Source organism: Spodoptera frugiperda, chromosome 14 (genome assembly GCF_023101765.2).
Source record: "Spodoptera frugiperda isolate SF20-4 chromosome 14, AGI-APGP_CSIRO_Sfru_2.0, whole genome shotgun sequence".
NCBI lineage: Eukaryota > Metazoa > Arthropoda > Insecta > Lepidoptera > Noctuidae > Spodoptera > Spodoptera frugiperda.
Genome location: NC_064225.1, coordinates 6,050,209 through 6,070,926, shown reverse-complemented (window position 1 = coordinate 6,070,926; position 20,718 = coordinate 6,050,209). Strand labels below are relative to the sequence as shown.

At 37.0% G+C, this 20,718-nt stretch overlaps 1 protein-coding gene and 1 long non-coding RNA gene across 3 annotated transcripts; one reads left to right on the top strand and one right to left on the bottom strand.

Annotated features, from left to right (window-relative positions):
* Window positions 1–509: 509 nt before the first annotated feature.
* Window positions 510–7,997, top strand: LOC118279361 (serine protease inhibitor dipetalogastin-like). Of its 2 annotated transcripts, XM_035599040.2 has the most exons (4): window positions 510–629; window positions 4,127–4,247; window positions 7,085–7,198; window positions 7,784–7,997. In XM_035599040.2, exons 1-4 carry the CDS (start codon window positions 539–541, stop codon window positions 7,986–7,988), a joined length of 531 nt encoding a protein of 176 aa, XP_035454933.2. In that variant the 5' UTR covers window positions 510–538; the 3' UTR covers window positions 7,989–7,997. The 2 variants fall into 2 exon arrangements, with proteins under 2 accessions (XP_035454933.2, XP_050554419.1); XM_050698462.1 differs by lacking the exon at window positions 7,085–7,198.
* Window positions 7,998–18,863: 10,866 nt separating this feature from the next.
* Window positions 18,864–20,371, bottom strand: LOC118279345 (uncharacterized). Its single transcript, XR_007705951.1, has 2 exons — window positions 20,157–20,371; window positions 18,864–19,209 (listed from the first exon to the last, which is right to left on the bottom strand). It is a non-coding gene; the product is annotated as an uncharacterized LOC118279345 (long non-coding RNA).
* Window positions 20,372–20,718: the final 347 nt, after the last annotated feature.

Sequence of the window (20,718 nt, the reverse complement as noted above, 5' to 3'; positions counted from 1 at the left end):
AATAAAATCCAGATGGTCGGCTATAATCTTAGTTTTGTACTCGAAAGATAACGTTAATACTTTTATGTTAAGGCCCATTACACATTATCATCATACGCAGGCTTTCGTTAATTGGCGATTGCAAGACGAATGCTTGCATCTTGCGTAGAAACAATATGTGTTCACAAAACGATACTAAGCTATGTAGCTGTGCGAGAAAGATGCGCAGCTCTAATATGCGATGTATTGATATTAGGGAAGCCATTCATAGCACGCATCTATACTACGAATCTTTCCATATAAAAAACATTGCTTGGCTATGTCGGTTTCCATCAGTGCTAAGCTATGTGTACCGTTGAATATTATTGATAGAAGCCCAACACATCCACAGCAACATAGCATAATCCTTAGCCTAGATAATATGACAACTGATGCGTTACATTCCAGGCGAGAAATAAATCAATAAGCTACACTATAACTTCGAAATTTTCATTAAAAACTCATCTCTGATAATTGTAATTTCATTTATGGTGTCTGAGTTTTAATTAACAAATCATTTATGGTTCTTATCTATTTTGCAAAGCGAATGTCTTTAAATGCCGTTTTACTTTACATCGCGAAAATGGAGAAAATTTACAAGATTTTTATACGTAAGTATTAATACTAATCTTACTAATATTATAAATGCGAAAGTTTGTCAGTTCTTATGTTTATCTGTATGTTTGTTGCTTAATCATATTGTGAAAATAGTTATTTTTTTATATGAAACACGAACGAAACGAGCCGACGCATCACCTGATGGTAAGTGGTAAGTTTTTGGGGGCTAGAAATTTAAGGGTTGTTGTTTGAGAATCGGGGATGGGGAAGATTTCGAAAGGGGGTAATTGGGCCTCCGGTAACCTCACTCACACAATGAAACACAACGCAAGCGTTGTTTTACGTCGGTTTTCTGTGAGGCCGTGGTATCACTCCGGTCGAGTCGGCCCATTAGTGCCGAAGCATGACTCTCCTATACTTTCGTTATATTGATCGAGATGAAATCTGGAATGGAAATAGATTAAGGTCTGTAATAATACACAGGCTACTTTTCCTACCACGAGAACGGGGGCGAAGCCGTAGGCAGAAGCTAGATTTATAAATATTTATTAAACTAGCTTCCGCCCGCGACTCCGTCCGCGCGGATGTCGGTCTTCGCGTGGAAGTTTTATTTCTCCATTTTGAGTAACTTTGACAATGACATCTTATAAATATATATTGGACCCAAATACGGCGAGGCCCATAATAATTAAGGAGATCCCTCTATTGAGCTACTGCTGTTGAGCAGAATAAAACTGAAAAATAAAGATTTTTTTCTACGTATTTTTCCAGGATAAAAAGTAACCTATTTTATGCCCAGGATAATAAGATATAATTATACCAAGTTTCATCGAAATCGAACCGTTAGTTTTCACGTGATGCCTGAACATATATAGACAAAAATCACATATTTGGGCTTGGTATCGATCCAGTAACTCCCCTGCTCTTTATTTTTTCTATATTTTCAATGAACAGAATTGACTCTTCTACAGATTTATTATAATATGAATGGACGAATGAATGAATGAGAGTGTTATAAACGTGAGAGTAGACAAATATAATCAGAAAGCTCCGAACTGCTAAGCTATCGGGAATTATACGTGTTATTGTAAGTCAACCATAAGAGATAGACATTTGTTGTCGTGGAATATTTTTTAAACCATTTTAAGGAGAACATTTCTGTCATACATTATTTCTGTGTAGCTTTAACCATTAAGGCTGCACACGCGACGGAAGCTTAAAAAATGGAGTAAGTTCTCCTGTTTTCCCAACATTTCCCTTCACTGTTCTGCTCCTATTGATCGTAGCGTGATGAAAAGTATACTATAACCTGCCCAGGAGTATGAAGAACAATTGTACCAAATTTCGTTGAAATCTGTCGAGTGGTTTTTGTTTCTATAAAGAACATACAGACAGACAGACAGACAGACAGACAGACAGACAGACAGACAAAAATTTTTCTGATTGCATTTTTGGCGTCAGTATCGATCACTAATCACCCGCTGATAGTTATTTTGGAAATATATTTCATGTACAGAATTGACCTCTCTACAGATTTATTATAAGTACTAGCTTCCGCCCGCGACTCCGTCCGCGCGGATGTCGGTCTTCGCGTGGAAGTTTTATTTCTCCATTTTGAGTAACTTTGACAATGACATCTTATAAATATATATTGGACCCAAATACGGCGAGGCCCATAATAATTAAGGAGATCCCTCTATTGAGCTACTGCTGTTGAGCAGAATAAAACTGAAAAATAAAGATTTTTTTCTACGTATTTTTCCAGGATAAAAAGTAACCTATTTTATGCCCAGGATAATAAGATATAATTATACCAAGTTTCATCGAAATCGAACCGTTAGTTTTCACGTGATGCCTGAACATATATAGACAAAAATCACATATTTGGGCTTGGTATCGATCCAGTAACTCCCCCTGCTCTTTATTTTTTCTATATTTTCAATGAACAGAATTGACTCTTCTACAGATTTATTATAATATGAATGGACGAATGAATGAATGAGAGTGTTATAAACGTGAGAGTAGACAAATATAATCAGAAAGCTCCGAACTGCTAAGCTATCGGGAATTATACGTGTTATTGTAAGTCAACCATAAGAGATAGACATTTGTTGTCGTGGAATATTTTTTAAACCATTTTAAGGAGAACATTTCTGTCATACATTATTTCTGTGTAGCTTTAACCATTAAGGCTGCACACGCGACGGAAGCTTAAAAAATGGAGTAAGTTCTCCACTTTTCCCAACATTTCCCTTCACTGCTCTGCTCCTATTGATCGTAGCGTGATGAAAAGTATACTATAACCTGCCCAGGAGTATGAAGAACAATTGTACCAAATTTCGTTGAAATCTGTCGAGTGGTTTTTGTTTCTATAAAGAACATACAGACAGACAGACAGACAGACAGACAGACAGACAGACAGACAGACAGACAGACAAAAATTTTTCTGATTGCATTTTTGGCGTCAGTATCGATCACTAATCACCCGTTGATAGTTATTTTGGAAATATATTTCATGTACAGAATTGACCTCTCTACAGATTTATTATAAGTATAGATATAGATAATTTATTTCTTATTTTTATTTTTTGATTTTTGAAATAAAAATATATCTATGTCCTTTCTAAGGTTCTAAACTATATCTGTACCAAATTTCAACCAAATCCGTCAAATAGTTGCGGAGATTAATGGTATAAGCATAGAATGTTCGGCGTGATTCTTTAATTTGACATAACTTTTTTATTTATGAACCGATTGACATGAAACACTAAATGTAAATTTAAGCATCCCACAATATATTCGTGAAAACCGCATCCAACTCGGATCAGCCGTTTCTGAGATTAGCGCGCACAGACGAACAGACAAACAGACAAACAGACAAACAGACAAACAGACAAAAAAAAAGTTAATTACATTTTTGGGTTCGACATCGACATAACAATAACCCCTGCTATTTTTTTATTTTTATTTTCAATGTACAGACAGCACTTTTCTACGATTTTATTATATGTATAGATATAGATAATTTATTTCTTATTTTTATTTTTATTTTTTGATTTTTGAAATAAAAATATATCTATGTCCTTTCTAAGGTTCTAAACTATATCTGTACCAAATTTCAACCAAATCCGTCAAATAGTTGCGGAGATTAATGGTATAAGCATAGAATGTTCGGCGTGATTCTTTAATTTGACATAACTTTTTTATTTATGAACCGATTGACATGAAACACTAAATGTAAATTTAAGCATCCCACAATATATTCGTGAAAACCGCATCCAACTCGGATCAGCCGTTTCTGAGATTAGCGCGCACAGACGAACAGACAAACAGACAAACAGACAAACAGACAAACAGACAAAAAAAAAGTTAATTAAATTTTTGGGTTCGACATCGACATAACAATAACCCCTGCTATTTATTTTATTTTTATTTTCAATGTACAGACAGCACTTTTCTACGATTTTATAATATGTATAGATATAGATAGTAAAAACATCTATTATGTATCTATAGGAAAAATAATTGAAATGTATAATTTTTGTTACAGATTCAATAATAGTAATAATAACATGCGGTGCATTGTCACAATTAGTGCCTCATAACACGGTACCTTTCATGGCTCGACCCTGGTCAGCTGCACAGAGCAAGGCACTGCGCCAAGGGAAAGGGTAAACACTGGCTTTAGATCTATTCATAGAATTGTGTACTAAAATAACAAAGCTTAGATGACTTGGCTCATATCAACATCGTCATCATCATCAGTACTCTTTTTTCGAAGAGGAAAATTCATCCAATGACTTCTCCCGTTTTAAGTAAGGCGAGAGGGAGTGTCAGACTCTTACTGTCTAAAAATCACCCCGTCCCTACTTCTACACTTCGAGCCAGAACCCCGGTATCCCGTTATGTCTTCTGCAACTCCGTATTAGACATCAGCTCTACTGGGCTCCTTCTGTATCATCAACAGCTTGACCTGTTACTGACCAATGGTAGACTATCGCACTGTGGCTAAGTTACACACTTCTAGGTATAAAAAAATCATCATTCTATTTGTAAGCGCCCACTGCTAAGCAAATGTACTCTTCTAGCACGCAAAAGATTTGAACATTAATCACAACGCTTGCATTAGGTGGATTAGCGGTTTCGTTCTTATAAGTAAAAATAATAATTCATGTTTTGATCCTCACGATGCTTTACTTCACTGTATGTCGTTGTTAAGAATTTTTTTTTTTTAATTATAATTTACACTTTAAAATAATGGATATTATGTATGTACATGAAAGTAGAACCAAATTTTTAATAGGAATTATTTATGACTTAAATGAATTCCTTCTAACATGTTTACATAGGTGCTATTATTCTCGTAATTTCGTGTTCAATATTCATGGTAAACTGAACATTATAAGTATGAACATAAATTAACTATTTACTTGTACTTTTATAAGGTACACGTTCCCTTTTTATTATTAATTCTGTGTTCGTTTTTTTACGTTTTAGAGACCGTAAAATGTGTTCGCAGCTGGAATATAGCCAACTAGCCGGGTTTATACCTAAGTGCTATGTTTACTTTCTTGTAAGGTTATGTTCTCCAGTATTTTGAGTAATTACATGTTGTCTGAGAATTATTAGTTTGTGGTTTGATATCAATTATTGGTTCTCTATACGTGTGGGCTGCGTTGTACTTCCTGCAAGTTATAGACAAAGCAAATACTCTAGACGCCGTTTTACTCTTATCATTGTCTTCATAATTATTGAGCCGCGCGACGTCCACTACTGAACATAACAGACCTCTCCCAATAACTTTAAGATTAGCCATTTCAGTGTTTTGTACTTCAACTAGTCCTTTACTAGGTTGTATACGCGTTTTAAACGTGGTTTAATTCGGAGTTATTTTATTACATGAATACATTATCGACCTTCCCTTTGAATCACTATAATATCTATTACAAAAATTCCATCAAAATCTGCTGCGTAATTTTAAATATCTAAATAAACAGACACCAAGACGGCGGAGAGCAACTTTGTTTTATATTACGTAGTGTTGGAGAAGGTAATGTGTTATCTAAGAGTCGTTTCCAATATAATATTAATATAAGTATTTTGTTATTTACACATTCCTATGATTTAATATTTTTTTGGCAAATTCTTCAATGTAAACCTAAAGTTGAAATGTTGGAAGTTTATCCCAATTTTCACACTGATCCAACAAATTATTGTCATCAAAAGAACGATAATATTATAATGCCCAGCTGATTATTTTAGCAAGGACATTCCAAATGTCATTCCATCATCTTCTTCAATTAAAAAGACTGTTTTAATCTGATACCTATACAAAACCATTTTAAAACTTATCACTACTTCGCATATCAGATTTACTTAAATTCTACCTAAATGAACAGATCGCATCCCAGATTATATCCAAGGGTCCTCGACATTTTTAACTCTGAATGGAATCTGAAATAGACGTAGGGTACTGTATTCAACTTTTCTTTAAGAAAATTCTTCTAAAACTTTACGTTTGGGGCTCTCCTTAATTTAAGTGACCTCAATAAGGAATTATTAAGAGGGCAGCTGTTTTTTTTTTTACTTAAGATTTGCTATCCGATAAAGAGATGTGTCTTAGATTTTTGTTCAATTTCAACTATAAAAAAATATATCTCCCTATACTAGGATTTATCCAACATCTGAAACAACAATATGTGCTTCACACACAGAGTTGCTCTGTGCGGGAAGGTCCTGGTATGACTCCGGTCGAGCCGGCCCATTACTGCCGAAGCATGGCTCTCCCACACTTAGATTTCTTTATCAAAACTTGTACTCGATGTGGTAAAAAGTTTCTTAAATGGAGTCCACTCAAGAGACAGACGACCTGGATGCTGGTTGCTTTCAATTAGTCTTTATACAGCAGTGGACAAATTATAGCTGATATGATAACGATGTTGATGATCACCATCTAAGCCCCAAGCAAGCCATAGGAACTGCGTACTACCTAGCGGGTTTTACCGGGGCTCCGGTTCGAAAAGCAGGAGTAGGAACAGGGTGGTTTTTAGTCAGTAAGAGTCTGACACTCCCTCTCGCCCAAGGCGAGAGAAGTCATTGGATGATTTTCCCCCTCAAAAAAAGCACGCCCTACTAGAAAATCTTTCTATAACACTTAAGCCTTTCATTGCCAACAAAACACTTTTAAAGGCTATTTCTCCACCAGTGTCGGACAGCGTTGTCCGACATGGCGTCTAAGGTTTATAAAGTAGTATTATAGGGGAACAGTAATCTACACTAATATTGTAAAGCTGAAGAGTTGGTTTGTTTGTTTGTTTGTTTGAACGGGCTAATCTCCGGAACTACTGGTCCGATTTGAATAATTCTTTTTGTCTTGGATAGCGCATTTATCGAGGAAGGTTATAAGCTATAAATCATTACGCTACGATCAATAGGAACCGAGCAGAGCGTGAAACCGCGCGGAAGTAGCTAGTAAAGTATACAGTATTAATAGAAGATTGATTTTAAGGGGTTTTTGCTGTGCTTGGAAGGAACCAGACTACCACGATGATGATTCGGTCGCTCGTGTGGTCGGTGAGGGTGATACAGTGGTCGGTTCAATGGGCGGTTTGATCATGCTACGGTACTTGTTTAATGATAAATGATAATACCTTACATGAATCCATTTTTTTATAGTATAAGCCGGTAAACGATCAGACGGATCACCTGATGGTAAGCAATCGTCGCCGCCCATGGACAACCGAAACACCAGAAGCGTTACAAGTGCGTTGCCGGCATTTTGGGGGTTAGAAATTTACGGGTTGTTGGGGAATCGGGGATTAGAAATATTGGGACGGCTGGTAATTGGCCCTGTGGTAACTTTACTCACACAACAAAACACAACGCAAGCGTTGTTTCACATCGGTTTTCTGCGAGGCCGTGATATTACTCCGGTTGATTCGGCCCATTAGTGCGAAAGCATGGCTCTCCCACAATTGAATTGGTGACTTGACTAGGTTACATTGTGCTTGAATTTGATTTTTTTCTATGTAGTTTATTTTTTAGTTTATGACATTGTATATGTTTTTTATATTTTTTTGCATAATGTGGCCTCCCATAAAATTGAGGAAGCAAATAGTTTTAATATTGATTGTATTGTTATTCGTGTTTTCCATGTAAATTCCTTGACCCTTATTAAGTAAATAATTACCTAATCATTGCTTAACAGAACCAGAGTCGGCGCTTCGGAAGTGAATCATCGCTCAGAGCATACGGAGGAGCCTCCAAGAAGAGATTGCTTCTGTTCCAAGATCTACGACCCTGTCTGTGCATCAAATAACGAGTCATATTTCAACCTATGTTTTCTGGAATGCAAAGTACCAAAAAGTGACAATATTAGCGTTATCCACCAAGGAAATTGTATACCATTTTAAAGATAAACGTATAATAAACTTAGAAAAGAGTAAATGAATTTTGTTGATAGTGTTTCATTTATTTTTTTAACCTTTTGAATATTATTATGACAATATCTTATCACGTAACTATTTGCCGAGGAACTTGATGCCAGTAGCAGCGCGACAATCACCGCGTCGTGTGTCGCGGAATATGAGCCTCAAGCAAGGCTTGAAACTAGTCGAATTCCTCGTCAAACAGTTACGTGAGTAAGCCGATAACATAATAATTAATTTAGTATGTCTCACGAAAGTTATAATGAAATTATGACAATATTCCGCGATATTTAAAAGAACAGAGAGCTCTAATCCATTAAAATTAAAACCACAGCGAATATAATTTTTAATTCAAGTTAATATTAAAATCTCAAAAGTTTTCATGCAATTAAACTGTAACGGAGTTAAAAATTGCATTATGCAGGTAGTGGGCGAGACGAGACGTAGGAACACCTTCATTTTATTCCCTACTAATGTTCGTTACACGTGTTAGCCGTTTCATTTTACTTAATTAGATTTTATTCTTAGAGGTCGTAAAAAGAACAAGAATTCTCGGGAAATAAGTCAAAAGTCCTGTATGAAAAATATTTTTGACAAGACATTACACACATTTTATTACTTGTATTTGGGCTTTATGAGATAGAATAACGAATTAATCCAATGTCATTTAAATGGTCATAGAATTAAATAACTGAATATAATAATTAAATGACTGCACAGTTGTACTGGCTAACTGGCTGCTGTGCAATGTGTACCGGGTTCGATTTCCGCACGGAGCAACTCTTTGTGTAATTCACAAATTGATCTGGGTATCATGTGCATGTGAACTTTTATGTTTGTAAGCGCACCCACGATGCAGGATAAAATCCTAGTGTGGGGCAACGTTTTTCTAAAGATAAAGAAAAAAATAAACTTTATTCCTAATTCAAAATGCGAATTAGACTATAAGAGACTGAAAGACTATTCTTGGTTTATTAACGTTTCAAAAGTACCTGATTATAGTTTAGTTAAAATAAATACTTTGACATTTAACTTTATAGTTTACCATCCCAACAAAACACATAAAACAGTAAATGTAATAGTTTTTAAAGTCCCACAAAACCGAGGAACTAACTCCATGGAAAGAAATGAGGTTCAGAACGAAAAACTTTAAGACGCGAGACGACTTATTGCAATTGTAGGAAATTCTTTGTATATGGATGTTTTTGTAACAAACTTGGTTACTTAGAGTTGCTTTAATACCGGTTTGAGAAAAGAAGTTGTATCTTTGAAGTTTTAAGACTTTAGTTTGTGTAATAATGTTAGAATAAGTCGTTATGGTGAATATTTTAAAATCTCTTTAGTACTTACTAGTTCCGTTCGAGACTTCGTATGCACAATACCGTTTTTCACTTTTCCTGTAGAATTTTCGGGAAATCCTTGGATAAAAAAATATTTTAGGCAATAGTATTATTGTCTGTTGCATACGACTACAAGTATTTGTGTATAATAATTTATATTGTAATAAGGTATAGCAAGGCATATTATCATACATTTTCAATACAAATCTTTGAGTGACCACACACCTAGCCATAATATACAGAAATATATATTTCTGTGACGTCACCAAAATATATCCACAAAATATAATATTTTGGTGTATCGAGTTAGTCTTATAGTTAGTTAATAGCCAACCACAAAGTGTAGCTTATCTACACTAATCTAATAAAATACCGAGCAGTTTTCCATACAAAGCCCAATCAACACATTTTGATCTCTTAAATCGATTCCCAAGGGAGAATCGATTATCGAATCGCCTATAATCACGTTATCCTTATCGTGAGACTTTGATTGTTTCCGTGACTCGAAATGATGGGAAATTAAGTTGTTTAGATGCGCCCCGATTGGTCTACTCGGTTTTTGCTATATTTTACTGGCTGACCCGGCAAACTTTGTACCGCCTTAAAGACTTTTTTCTAGCCTTTTAAACCTGCCTTTTCATAAATAATTCAAGACCAAAATGAGTCCAGCAGTTCCCGAGTTTTTGCGGGACTAACAAATAGAGATTACAGCAACTTCTGTTGATTTTTTTTTTGCTATACCTATATTTTATTTTTATGTTGCTGCAAACATTAATGTAAAATACATTTATGTATGCGGCATGTCATGGCTTGTCATGATTTCTTCTTTCTATGTGTTCTCGGCCAAATAAATAACATCAAAGGCTTTACATCGTAAGCCATTTGTTATTTTCTCAAAAAATATGTAGGAACAGCTAAAATTCAACCAGACCAACAATGTAATGCAGCTGCAATGAAGATTGTAAAAAGGAGTTTGCACGTCCTTCGTTCTGGATTAAAAGACAAAGGGAACCTCATTAGCGGGTACAAACGGTCCCAGCTGTAAATTAGTTGGCATTATTAAACGTTTAGTGGGTGCAAAGTTAATAAAGATTGCGTCTCGACCATTTTTTGCATGCAACTACGATAAACACTTAAATAACCCGAATAATAATTAAATAACCTTTATTGTACACCTTTAAATAAATTAAGCATAGATTAACATCTTATAGGATGAAAGTGCACTATATTCAAACGCTACTCAATTTTAAGTTGTACTTAAATATCGTGCTATCTCTGTCATTTTATAAAGATTTGATAGTGACAGAACTACATTTGAGAGCGTCTTAAAATTGAGTAGCGTTTGAGTATTAAGCGTTTGGGCTTAAGGCTACACACGTGAGCAACTTAGACGCGATTTATAATTACAACAAAATCTTTGGAACTTTTTATCCCATGAACCGCGGGCAAAGGCGCTGATGGAAGCTAAAAAATCACTCATCATTTAGTTTAGTAACTAATAATTTGTGTGACACACTAATGTTTCAACGACAAGAAAACGTAATCAAGGATTTTATAATTAAAACAAAATTATACAAAATAAACCATTTAATAAAAAATACAAATTCCTTTATAAATTATTTTGATACTGTCAGTGTAATTGTTGCAATTAAAAAAACACACATTCATGTACGATTTATTTTGGCTGGAGCACACGGGAAAATACACAGTAGGACACTTCGCACAAGGCATCCTTTTCGTTAAAGGTGGGAATAGTGAATCGTATGTTTTAGTTGTTCCATAGGCCAGATATGTGAACGTCAGAAACGTAAGTGTACCTGTGAATTATATTTTATTTTGAATTTATAACCCTTTTTTTTGATGGGGCAAAATCATCCAATGACTTCTCTCGCCTTGAGCGAGGCGAGAGGGAGTGTCAGACTCTTACTGACTAAAAACCTTCCCGTTCCTACTCCTGCTTTTCAAACCGGAGCCCTGGTAAACCCGCTAGGTAGTCCGCAGCGAATTCATAACCCTACTGGATCAGCCCACGAGCACGATGAGCGAGCCAACCTGCTCCAGCAGAAAGCACCCGCTCACGACCTTGACTTGTGAGCCAACAATCGGTCCGATCGACCATTTTGTTGGGAACGTAGCGACCTAACCCGCCTAGCGCCACGTTTTTTTTTATAACGTCACGCCTTTAATCCCCGAAGGGGTAGGCAGAGGTGCACATTATGGCACATAATGCCAATGTATACCCACATTTCACAATTTATGTTGTAAGTCCCATGTAATAGGGGGTGAGCTTATTGCCATATACTGGACACAATTCCAGACTCCGTGCTACTATTGAGAAATTTTCGAAAATCCGAAATAACCCCAGTAATATTTTGCCCGACCCGGGAATCGAACCCGAGTCCCTTGTCTGGCACTTGCGACCACTCGACCAACGAGGCAGGCAGTTACATTACATAATATTTTAAATAGTTTTTGTAGCAAATACACACACACACACACACACAAAGTATGTTAATATTAACTAGCCTAAATAATATCGTTCAATAAATTGACTGCACAGTTGGTGTGGTGGCTGGGCAACTGGCTGCCGCGCAACGGATAGTGGGTTCGATTCCCGCACGGAGTAACTCTTTGTGTGATCCACAAATTGTTGTTTCGGGTCTGGGTGTCATGTGTATGTGAACTTGTATGTTTGTAAACGCACCCACGACACAGGAGAGAATCCTTGTGTGGGACAATAATAAAAAAATACAGTACTTACTAATTGTAAGAAATCTGTTAATAAAAGGGTTCATTATTACTCAATTAATACACTGACTGTATTGTCCCGAGATTTCGCGTCAATCAATCTCTAGTTTCCAAGTAGTTGTAATCAAAACTAGTTAATTACACTTGAATGATTAATTACAATTTTATGTGCATTTAAACCATTTTGCTTTTTATTTTTCTTAATGAAGCCATACTCTTAAAAATGTTATTGGCTACAAACACCTTAATTAAGTTAATTACTTTAACTTGTGTCACTGGAACTAACACATACTGCGACACTCATTTAATGGTTACTTAACACAGTCCTTAGCAATTGTTTTCGATACAAAATCGTTACTAAGAAATAGTTTAAGTAATCATTAAATGTCTCTGAGTACGGCAGTAAGATACCTTGTATCGCAGGTTCCAGTCTCTTTCGGCAGGTGCAGCAAACTAATACAAGCTAAACTTTATTTATAATGCACATATTTACTTGCCACTACTTTGCCCGCGTTCTTGTAGGATAAAAAGTACCCTATGTGTTATGCTATCCCTGTCCCACATTTCATCCCGATCCCTTCAGTCATTTTGACACACTTTTATTTCACGAAACCGCGTGCGAAAACGCTTGTTAAATTAATAAACATCATCATCATCATCATCATCAGCTGAGAGACGTCCACTGCTGAACAAAGGCTTCCTCTTAGTCCTCCACGTAGAACGACAAGCCGCCACCTGCATCAACTGGCTCTCCGTGACTCTGACGATGTCGTCGGTCCACCGAGTGGGAGGTCTGCACATGTTGCGTCTTCCGGTCCGCGGTCGCCACTCAGTCACCTTCCTGGCCCAGGAGCCGGCAGTCTATTAATAAACATAATATAATGAAATTGGAACCTGACGACACATCACATCACATACTTACATCATAAAGGAGAGTGGCTTGATACCCATGCAATATCATCTAATTACTTTCATAACTACCTCCACTATGGATTTCCAACAAAAGGGCTTGATTAGAAACTGTTTCAGAAAAAGTATTTAATTATATTATTGTTTTAATTTTATTATAGTACCTATATTATATTGTTTATTTCCTCGTGAGTTCCGTGGTCAGAAGTGCGACTGCTGAGTCTCTGGTTTCTCTAAGATAACTATGGGGTTTTCGAAAATATATCAGTACTAGTCTTATAGTACTTCTACAAGAGTACAAAGAAATAATTGTAGGGGATGTACATTTAAATCTCTTTTTCATTAAGTACTGGCTTCTGCCCGTGGCTTCACTCATGTTTCCGTGGGATATTAAGTAGCCTATGTGTTAATTTAGGACTGTTCTAAGTTTCATCCTGATCTAGTTAAGAGATCTCCTCAACGGTTAACAGTAATAAAGGGAACTCGTTGGCTGAGTGGTCGCAAGTGTAACTGCTGGGTTTTGGGTTCTATTTCCGGGTCGGACAAAATATCGCTGGGTATTTTCGGTCTTTCAAAAATATTGTCAATGGTAGCACGGAGTCTGGAAATGTACCCACTGCCTAGTATATTACAATAGACTCACCCCCTATAACATAGGACTTACAACATAAGTGGTGAAAAGTACATTGTACAGTGGCATTGCGTGACATAATGTCCACCTCTGCTTTCCCCTACAATACCCAAAAAAGTAAGCAAAGGGGTATCAATAAAAGGCATGATGATATTTTTTTTATTTTTATTCTTTAACGTAATTTGATAACTAATTATATTATACTTACAAAGAAATTATAGAATCTACAGCCATACTAGTCTTCCTCGATACATACAATATCCAAACAATACTGACAATTTATATTGGACCTGAGTACAGGAGACTATCGCATTCTAACAAGTAAACTAACATACTTCTTAGCTTAAAGTAAGATTAAATCATATTATAAATACCGTATGAGAAACCTCTTATGACTTAATTTAAACCACATATTTGTTTTCATCTTGACTGACAATATACGAAAAAGGAATGAAATAGGCCCAGTAGTTAAGCCAAAAAGTACATTATTCTCTATGAGCTAATTTGAATCCTTTTTTCAGCCGCGCCATATATTTGTAACAATAACACTGTAACATTCCTAGACAACCTACAACATTACAGCTCTTCTATGGTCAAGGAACATGAAGCTGATCCCGATTGATGACTGATTTATTACTTGATTAATTTCATTATTTATTTTGTTTGAAAATTTCAATTTGTAAATGTTTGGTTTTCATTGAAATATTTAGTTGTATTATGCTCCTGTGGATGAGTACTACTTGTAGTTTCATTTAAATCATATGAGTGATCTCAATCTATACTATATATAATATTATAAAGCTGAAGAGTTTGTTTGTTTGTTTGAACGCGCTAATCTCCAGAACTAATGGTCCGATTTGAATAATTATTTTTGTGTTGAAAACTGTATTTATTGACGAAGGCTATAGGCTATAAAACATCACGCTATGACCAATAGGAGCCAAGCAGAGGGGGCGAAACTGCGCGGAAGTAGCTAGTACTGTAATATGAACAATGGATATTTAATTTTCTTTACAAATTGGTTTTATTGTCCCATTAGTTTTGACGCCGTATTGTCGTTACATTGTTCCTACATATATATACAATAGGTAAATGATCAAATAATGTATCAGAGATATTGTAAAAAACATTTTTAAAAAGAGTAACGATGGAGTTTCTTGCTCGTTCTTCTCCATTCGAAGCTACACTTTGGAACGAGCGCCTAGCTTCACTGACAGACAGACTGACGGACAATTCAATTTAACGTTTCAAAAGTGCCTTATTTAGGATTAATTGAAATAAATGCTTTGACTTTGACTTTGGATACTCTTTCTTTATTATTGTTAATACATTTCCTCAGAACTATTTCCTATCTTATCGAATTCTGTAACTTCATCATATCCAAAGCACTTTCCCACATACAGAAATCTCGTTGCCTTTTCATCTGGTTGTAATTTTGAATTGTAACAATTCATCTGGCACAGGTTCACAAAGGTTTTCGCATTCTCCGCGCAGATTGGAATGTATATTCTTGGACATTTGCAGTCCTTTATTTCTTCTAGTAACGGCAAATCGTCAACTGGTCTTATCATATAAAAATCCTGCATTTGTCTATTAACATCTGCTTTCGTGAGTTCCAGCAATACATATATAAATATAGCAACTGAAACAAAAGGTTTAAATTTAATTCTTACAATTTTTTTGTAATACTTAGGTCTACTTACACCGACGAACTGTGTAACTTTAGTCAGACTGCACTCCATTTGCAGTTTTTATTAATATTCAATTATGGAGCGTAATTTATCAGAGCCTAATTAATTAATCCTTTTTTATGGAATAAGCCGGTAAACGAGCAGACGAATCACCCGATGGTAAGCAATCGCCGCCGCCCATGGACACTTGAAACACTACAGGCGTTACAAGTGCGTTGCCGGCCTTTTGGGGGTTAGAAATTAAAGGGTTGTTGGGAAATCGGGGAATGGGAAAATTGGGAAGGGGGGTAATTGGGTCTTTGGTAACCCCAGTCACAAAACGTAAGTTGTTTCACGTCGGTCTCTGAGGCCGTGGTATCACTCCGATCAAGCCGGCCAATTTGTGCCAAAGCATGGCTCTCCCACACTGAAAAGGCCTTAATCCACTTTAAAAAGCCAGCAACGCACCTGCGACTCCTCTAGTGTAGTGGGCGTTCAAGGGCGGCGCTGATCGCTTACCATCAGGTATCTAACCCATCTGCTCGTTAACCAGCTTATAAAATAAAAAATGTTGGATGTAACGTGATGTTTTAGACTTATAACCCCTTCAATATAAGAACTGTCCAACACCATGTTTTCAATTCGATCACTAATTTAAAGTTTCGGAGCTTAATGCGATCAAAAAAGGAAATTATAAAAGAAATTAAATAAAACATAGAATGGGTTTAAATATCAACTAATAAGCTGAAAATGTATAAACTACTCACGACTTGGCAAATAAATTTTCTCCGACCAAAACATAGCGATAAGTCTATTAAGGTGCCAATTTCATAAATGCAATATGAGTGTATTTTATACACGTTAATATATAGCCTACAGCAAACATTTGACTAGATTGTATTAGTCACGTTTCTTAGGCTCACGTTTTTACTAAACACACATTGAAAAGGCCCTAAAAATGTAATAAAAGTCTAATTAGCTAAAAATTAAAACAAAAAGTCGCACAAGGTCACGTGGTTAAGATAATATCGATAGATCTGGGGCCTTAGTCTGTTATTACAATTGTGTCAGAACGGTCGATCATTGAGCAGTGCAAGAGGGACGGAGGTATGTAGGTTGTATAGCTCCGTCCCTCTTGCACAATTGTAATGGCAGAATAAGGCCCCTGCGCTTTCGTCGCATTGCTCGGTATGTGAGGGTCTAGTACGAGTTTGTTTTACATTTAACAAGATCGAAACGTTACCGCGTTTAGTCATCTGATTGGTTGGTACATTGGAGCGGGCCAGTCAGTGGGCTAAACGCAGTAACGTAAAATTTTTTGGGCTTCTAGGCCCTTTTGGGCTGCAAACGATTACCAGGTTACTGCCGCTCCGGCTCAAATCAGGAATAGGAACGGTGTAATCATTTTGAACTAAACTAAAAACACCGGTACACTATAATCCAGCGCGTCTCAGGAACATAAACAGAAGCTATTTTTGCCATGCTTCGGCACGAATGGGCCGGCTTGATCAGAGTGATACCACGGCCTCACAGAAAACCGACGTGAAACAACGCTTGCGTTGTGTTTTATTGTATGAGTGAGGTTACCGGAGGCCCAATTACCCCCCTTCCCAATCTTCCCAATCCCCGATTCCCGAACAACAACCCTTAAATTCCTAACCCCCAAAAAGTCGGCAACGCACTTGTAACGCCTCTGGTGTTTCAAGTGTCCATGGACGGCGGTGATGGATGTTTCATAAAAAAACAATATAAATATTTTCCACTTCCCTCGGTAAATTTAATGCAGGAGACAGTATTACTTAAGCACAAATAACCAGACTAAATTTAAAGTACTGAAATGAATAAAAAAAGTCAAGAAATCGCAAGTTCGACTGCCGGACAAGGGGTCTCTGGTTCTATTCCATGGTTGGGAAAAGTATTACTAGGTTTTTTTAGATTTTCGAAAATTTCGCAGTGGTAGCACGGGCTAATTTTGCCCAGTATATATTATGGCAATAGTCTCACCCCCTATTACATGGGACTAATAACACTAATGGTGAAAAAGTGCACATTGTATAGCCTCTGCCTACCCCTCGGCGATAATAGGCGTGACGTTGCATTATATAAGTACAAAATAGTAATTTTTCTTCTCCTCTAATAATATCTTCTGATTTATTTCGTTGCGGGATCCAAGACAGTCATTCATGTCCCTGTGACGCGCCGGACTTCTATGTTCCGGTGTTTTGATGCTTATATCTACTGTAGATCCTGGCTTTCAGGAGTTGCAGCGGTACGGGAGGTTGTGAGGGGCTTGTCCCAAAAAAACAAAATACAAAATAGTACTGAGTCTAAAAATCTAATTCATCATTATCATCAAATTTAGGATGTACACCTTACCCCGGAGCTGCGGACTACCTAGCAGGTTTACCGGGGCTCCGGTTCGAAAAACAGGAGTAGGAACAGGGTGGTCTTTAGTCAGTAAGAGTCTGAGACTCCCTCCCTCCTCGCCCAAGGCGGGAGAAGTCATTGGGTGATTTTCCCCCTCAAAAAAAGGGGTGTACACCCTAAATTTGCAATTACAGTGTTAGCTGACTGGCTTAGATCTAAGAAGATCTTAAAATAGAAGCAATATCGTGTGTAAGAAAATCTCCTTTGCTTAATAAGCCGTGGTAAACACGTTAGGTCCAATAACGTGAAGTTCACTTCCATACTATGAAACTTACACACCATATTAAACAGGATTAATGCCGAATGATTTGCCGACACGGTTTCAAGGTAAATTTTGAGAAGCATTTAAGTAGAAGAATCGGTTCGAACAATGAACATCACAATTTGCTGAATGAATAAACACAAAGGGAACCATATCCTAAGGTCGTGGTGGCCCAAAGGTTTAAGACGCCCGCTTCTCACGCATCAGAACCCGCACGCTTCAAAATTTACCAACAGCAAGTACCAATCTAACTTTTTCCGAGTTATATTATCACATAGCTTTCAACCTTCATCGAACCACAAGACAATCGGCGAGGCGTCACCATTTCATTGTGGATATCCCACCCACTCGCACGAAGCGCTCCGCTTCAAGCTTCCTTGTGCGAACTGCTAGGGAGTGGAACTCCTTGCCGGAGTCTGTGTTTCCTGATGGGTATAACCTGGGTGTCTTCAAAGCCCGAGTGAATAGGTTGCTTATGGGCAGACGTGCTCCATCGTAGGCCGCATCATCACTTACCAGCAGGCGAGATAGCGGCCAAACGTCGGCCCATTTAACATAAAAATATGAACCAACGGGACAGGTATGTGTCCTTCCTAATATAGGCTCTATATGCATTTCACTAGATGAAAAAGTTATTATAAAATACTTGCGTACCCGGCAGACTCATTTTCGCCACCAATGAATTTCCCTGTTTTCCTACTTTGATTTTTTCCTGAATTTACTTTAAATAAATTTACTTTGCTTTAAACCTCAGGGAGCCCGAAACTTTTCCAACGAATGCAAAACCGTGGAAATCGGTTCGTGCGTTCTGAAGTGACAGCGTCAGGAAAGAAAACCCGACTTATTTTTATACAATAGATAATAAAATGCGTCTTTTTATTATTTCAACTATTTATTTACCGTGCGTAAATACGTTAAAAAACTACAAACGAAATTCTTAAAATAGGTCAACAAAAATATTAAGGGAACATTTTACATGGCCCGTCTCTTACAATCCTTGGTAGTTTAGTTGTATTCTTTACATTGACATAATAGCATTTCATTTTGCATTCGTTTACATAAGTGTTTTTGTCCTCCGCACATACTGGATAGAATACATTCGGACAGTTGCTGCATGTTTTATCCACTTGTACCGCCAATAGTGCTGTTGGTTCGATGGAAAGTCTTGGGAAGAATGTTACAAAAACTTCATAACTATGAGATGAAGATATTAGAAAACCTGAAAGGAAATAAGTTATTTTAGTCGTTGTCACATAATGCCTGCTTGGCAGACATCCTTGACTGCCTTGTTGATCGTAAATGCGACTGCCGGGCAAGGGGTCTCGGGTTCGATTTACGGGTAGGGCAAAGAATTACTGGGCTTTATTCGGTTTTTCGAAAATTTCGTAGTGGTAACACGGAGTCTCGAATTTTGCCCAATATATGGCAATAGGGTCACCCCCTCTTACATGGGACTTATAAAACAAACGGTGTAATGTGGGTGTACATTATACACCGGCATTAGCCATAATGTACAATTGTACACCTCTGCCTACCCCTTCGCAGATACGTTGCACGTACGCACGCACGATCTGCTGACTACACTGTTAGAGGATGTCGGCAACTGGTTCTTGCTCAACGTGTTGCGCTTTAAAGTGTGGGACGTGTGTTTTAAGTATGGGAGAGCCATACTTTTGCACGAATGGGCCGGCTCGACCGGAGTGATACCACGGCCTCACAGGAAACCGACGTGAAACAACGCTTGCGTTTTGTTTTGTTGTGTGAGTTAGGTTACCGGAGGCCCAATTACCCCCCAATCTTCCCAATGAATTCCTAACCGCCAAAATAACAAGCAACGCGCTTGTATCGCCTATGGTGTTTCAAGTGTCCATGGGCGAGGATGATTGCCTACTATCAGGTAATCCGTCTGCTCATGTACCGGCTTATTCCAATAAAGGAACATTTTTGCGGTTTCTTTATTTTTGTATCTGGGTGTGATTTTATAGTGAATGTCACCCACGACACCGCAAAAAATATTTAAAAACAAGAGGAAAAACCGTGTGTTACTTCCATGTAACGATCTATGACTTGTTGTTATAACAAATAATACATGTCCTACTTATATTTTAATTCATGCGAGCGAAGCAGCGGGTATCAACTAATAATAATAACGATTATTATACTCACATAATATAACAATAGCTAACAAGTTTACACGACAAACGGTGGAAAATACTTCCATGTCAAAAATTACCAATACAAACTCAACATTTGTTATTATAGCTCCCATTTTTATAACAGCAATTTGTAGGCACGTTCTTAAATGAGATTTTTAGAGAATCATGTTAAAGCTATAAACTACTAATTGACTGATGTTATTTATAACTAGCTTCCGCCCGCGACTCCGTGGATGTTTTGTCAATTTTTTTTTATTATATGTATAGATTGACTTGCACATAATATTTTGTACCCTCAATACAAATATCATAAAGGCGAAAGTCGTATTATCTGTCTGTTTGGTTCTCCTTCACGCCTAAACCACTTATCTGATATGGATCAAACAATGAAATGAAAAATCACAAAGGAAAATGTTGTGAGGGAACCTGGGCTATAATTTCTATAATTTCTAATTGTCAATTTAAGCTTGAGAAAAAATAAAAACTAACACGCTTTTTCTACGTCTACATTAAAACGAAAGGTTTGACATTTTGTATGTTCGTTTAAATTGAATAAGCTCCGAAACTACAGA

Coding starts and splice junctions, on each gene's coding strand:
- LOC118279361 (XM_035599040.2), top strand. CDS start 539: ATGGTTCTTATCTATTTTGCAAAGCGAATGTCTTTAAATGCCGTTTTA. Junction 630..4,126: donor AATTTACAAGATTTTTATAC/GTAAGTATTAAT, acceptor TTTTTGTTACAG/ATTCAATAATAGTAATAATA. Junction 7,199..7,783: donor GGCGGTTTGATCATGCTACG/GTACTTGTTTAA, acceptor ATTGCTTAACAG/AACCAGAGTCGGCGCTTCGG.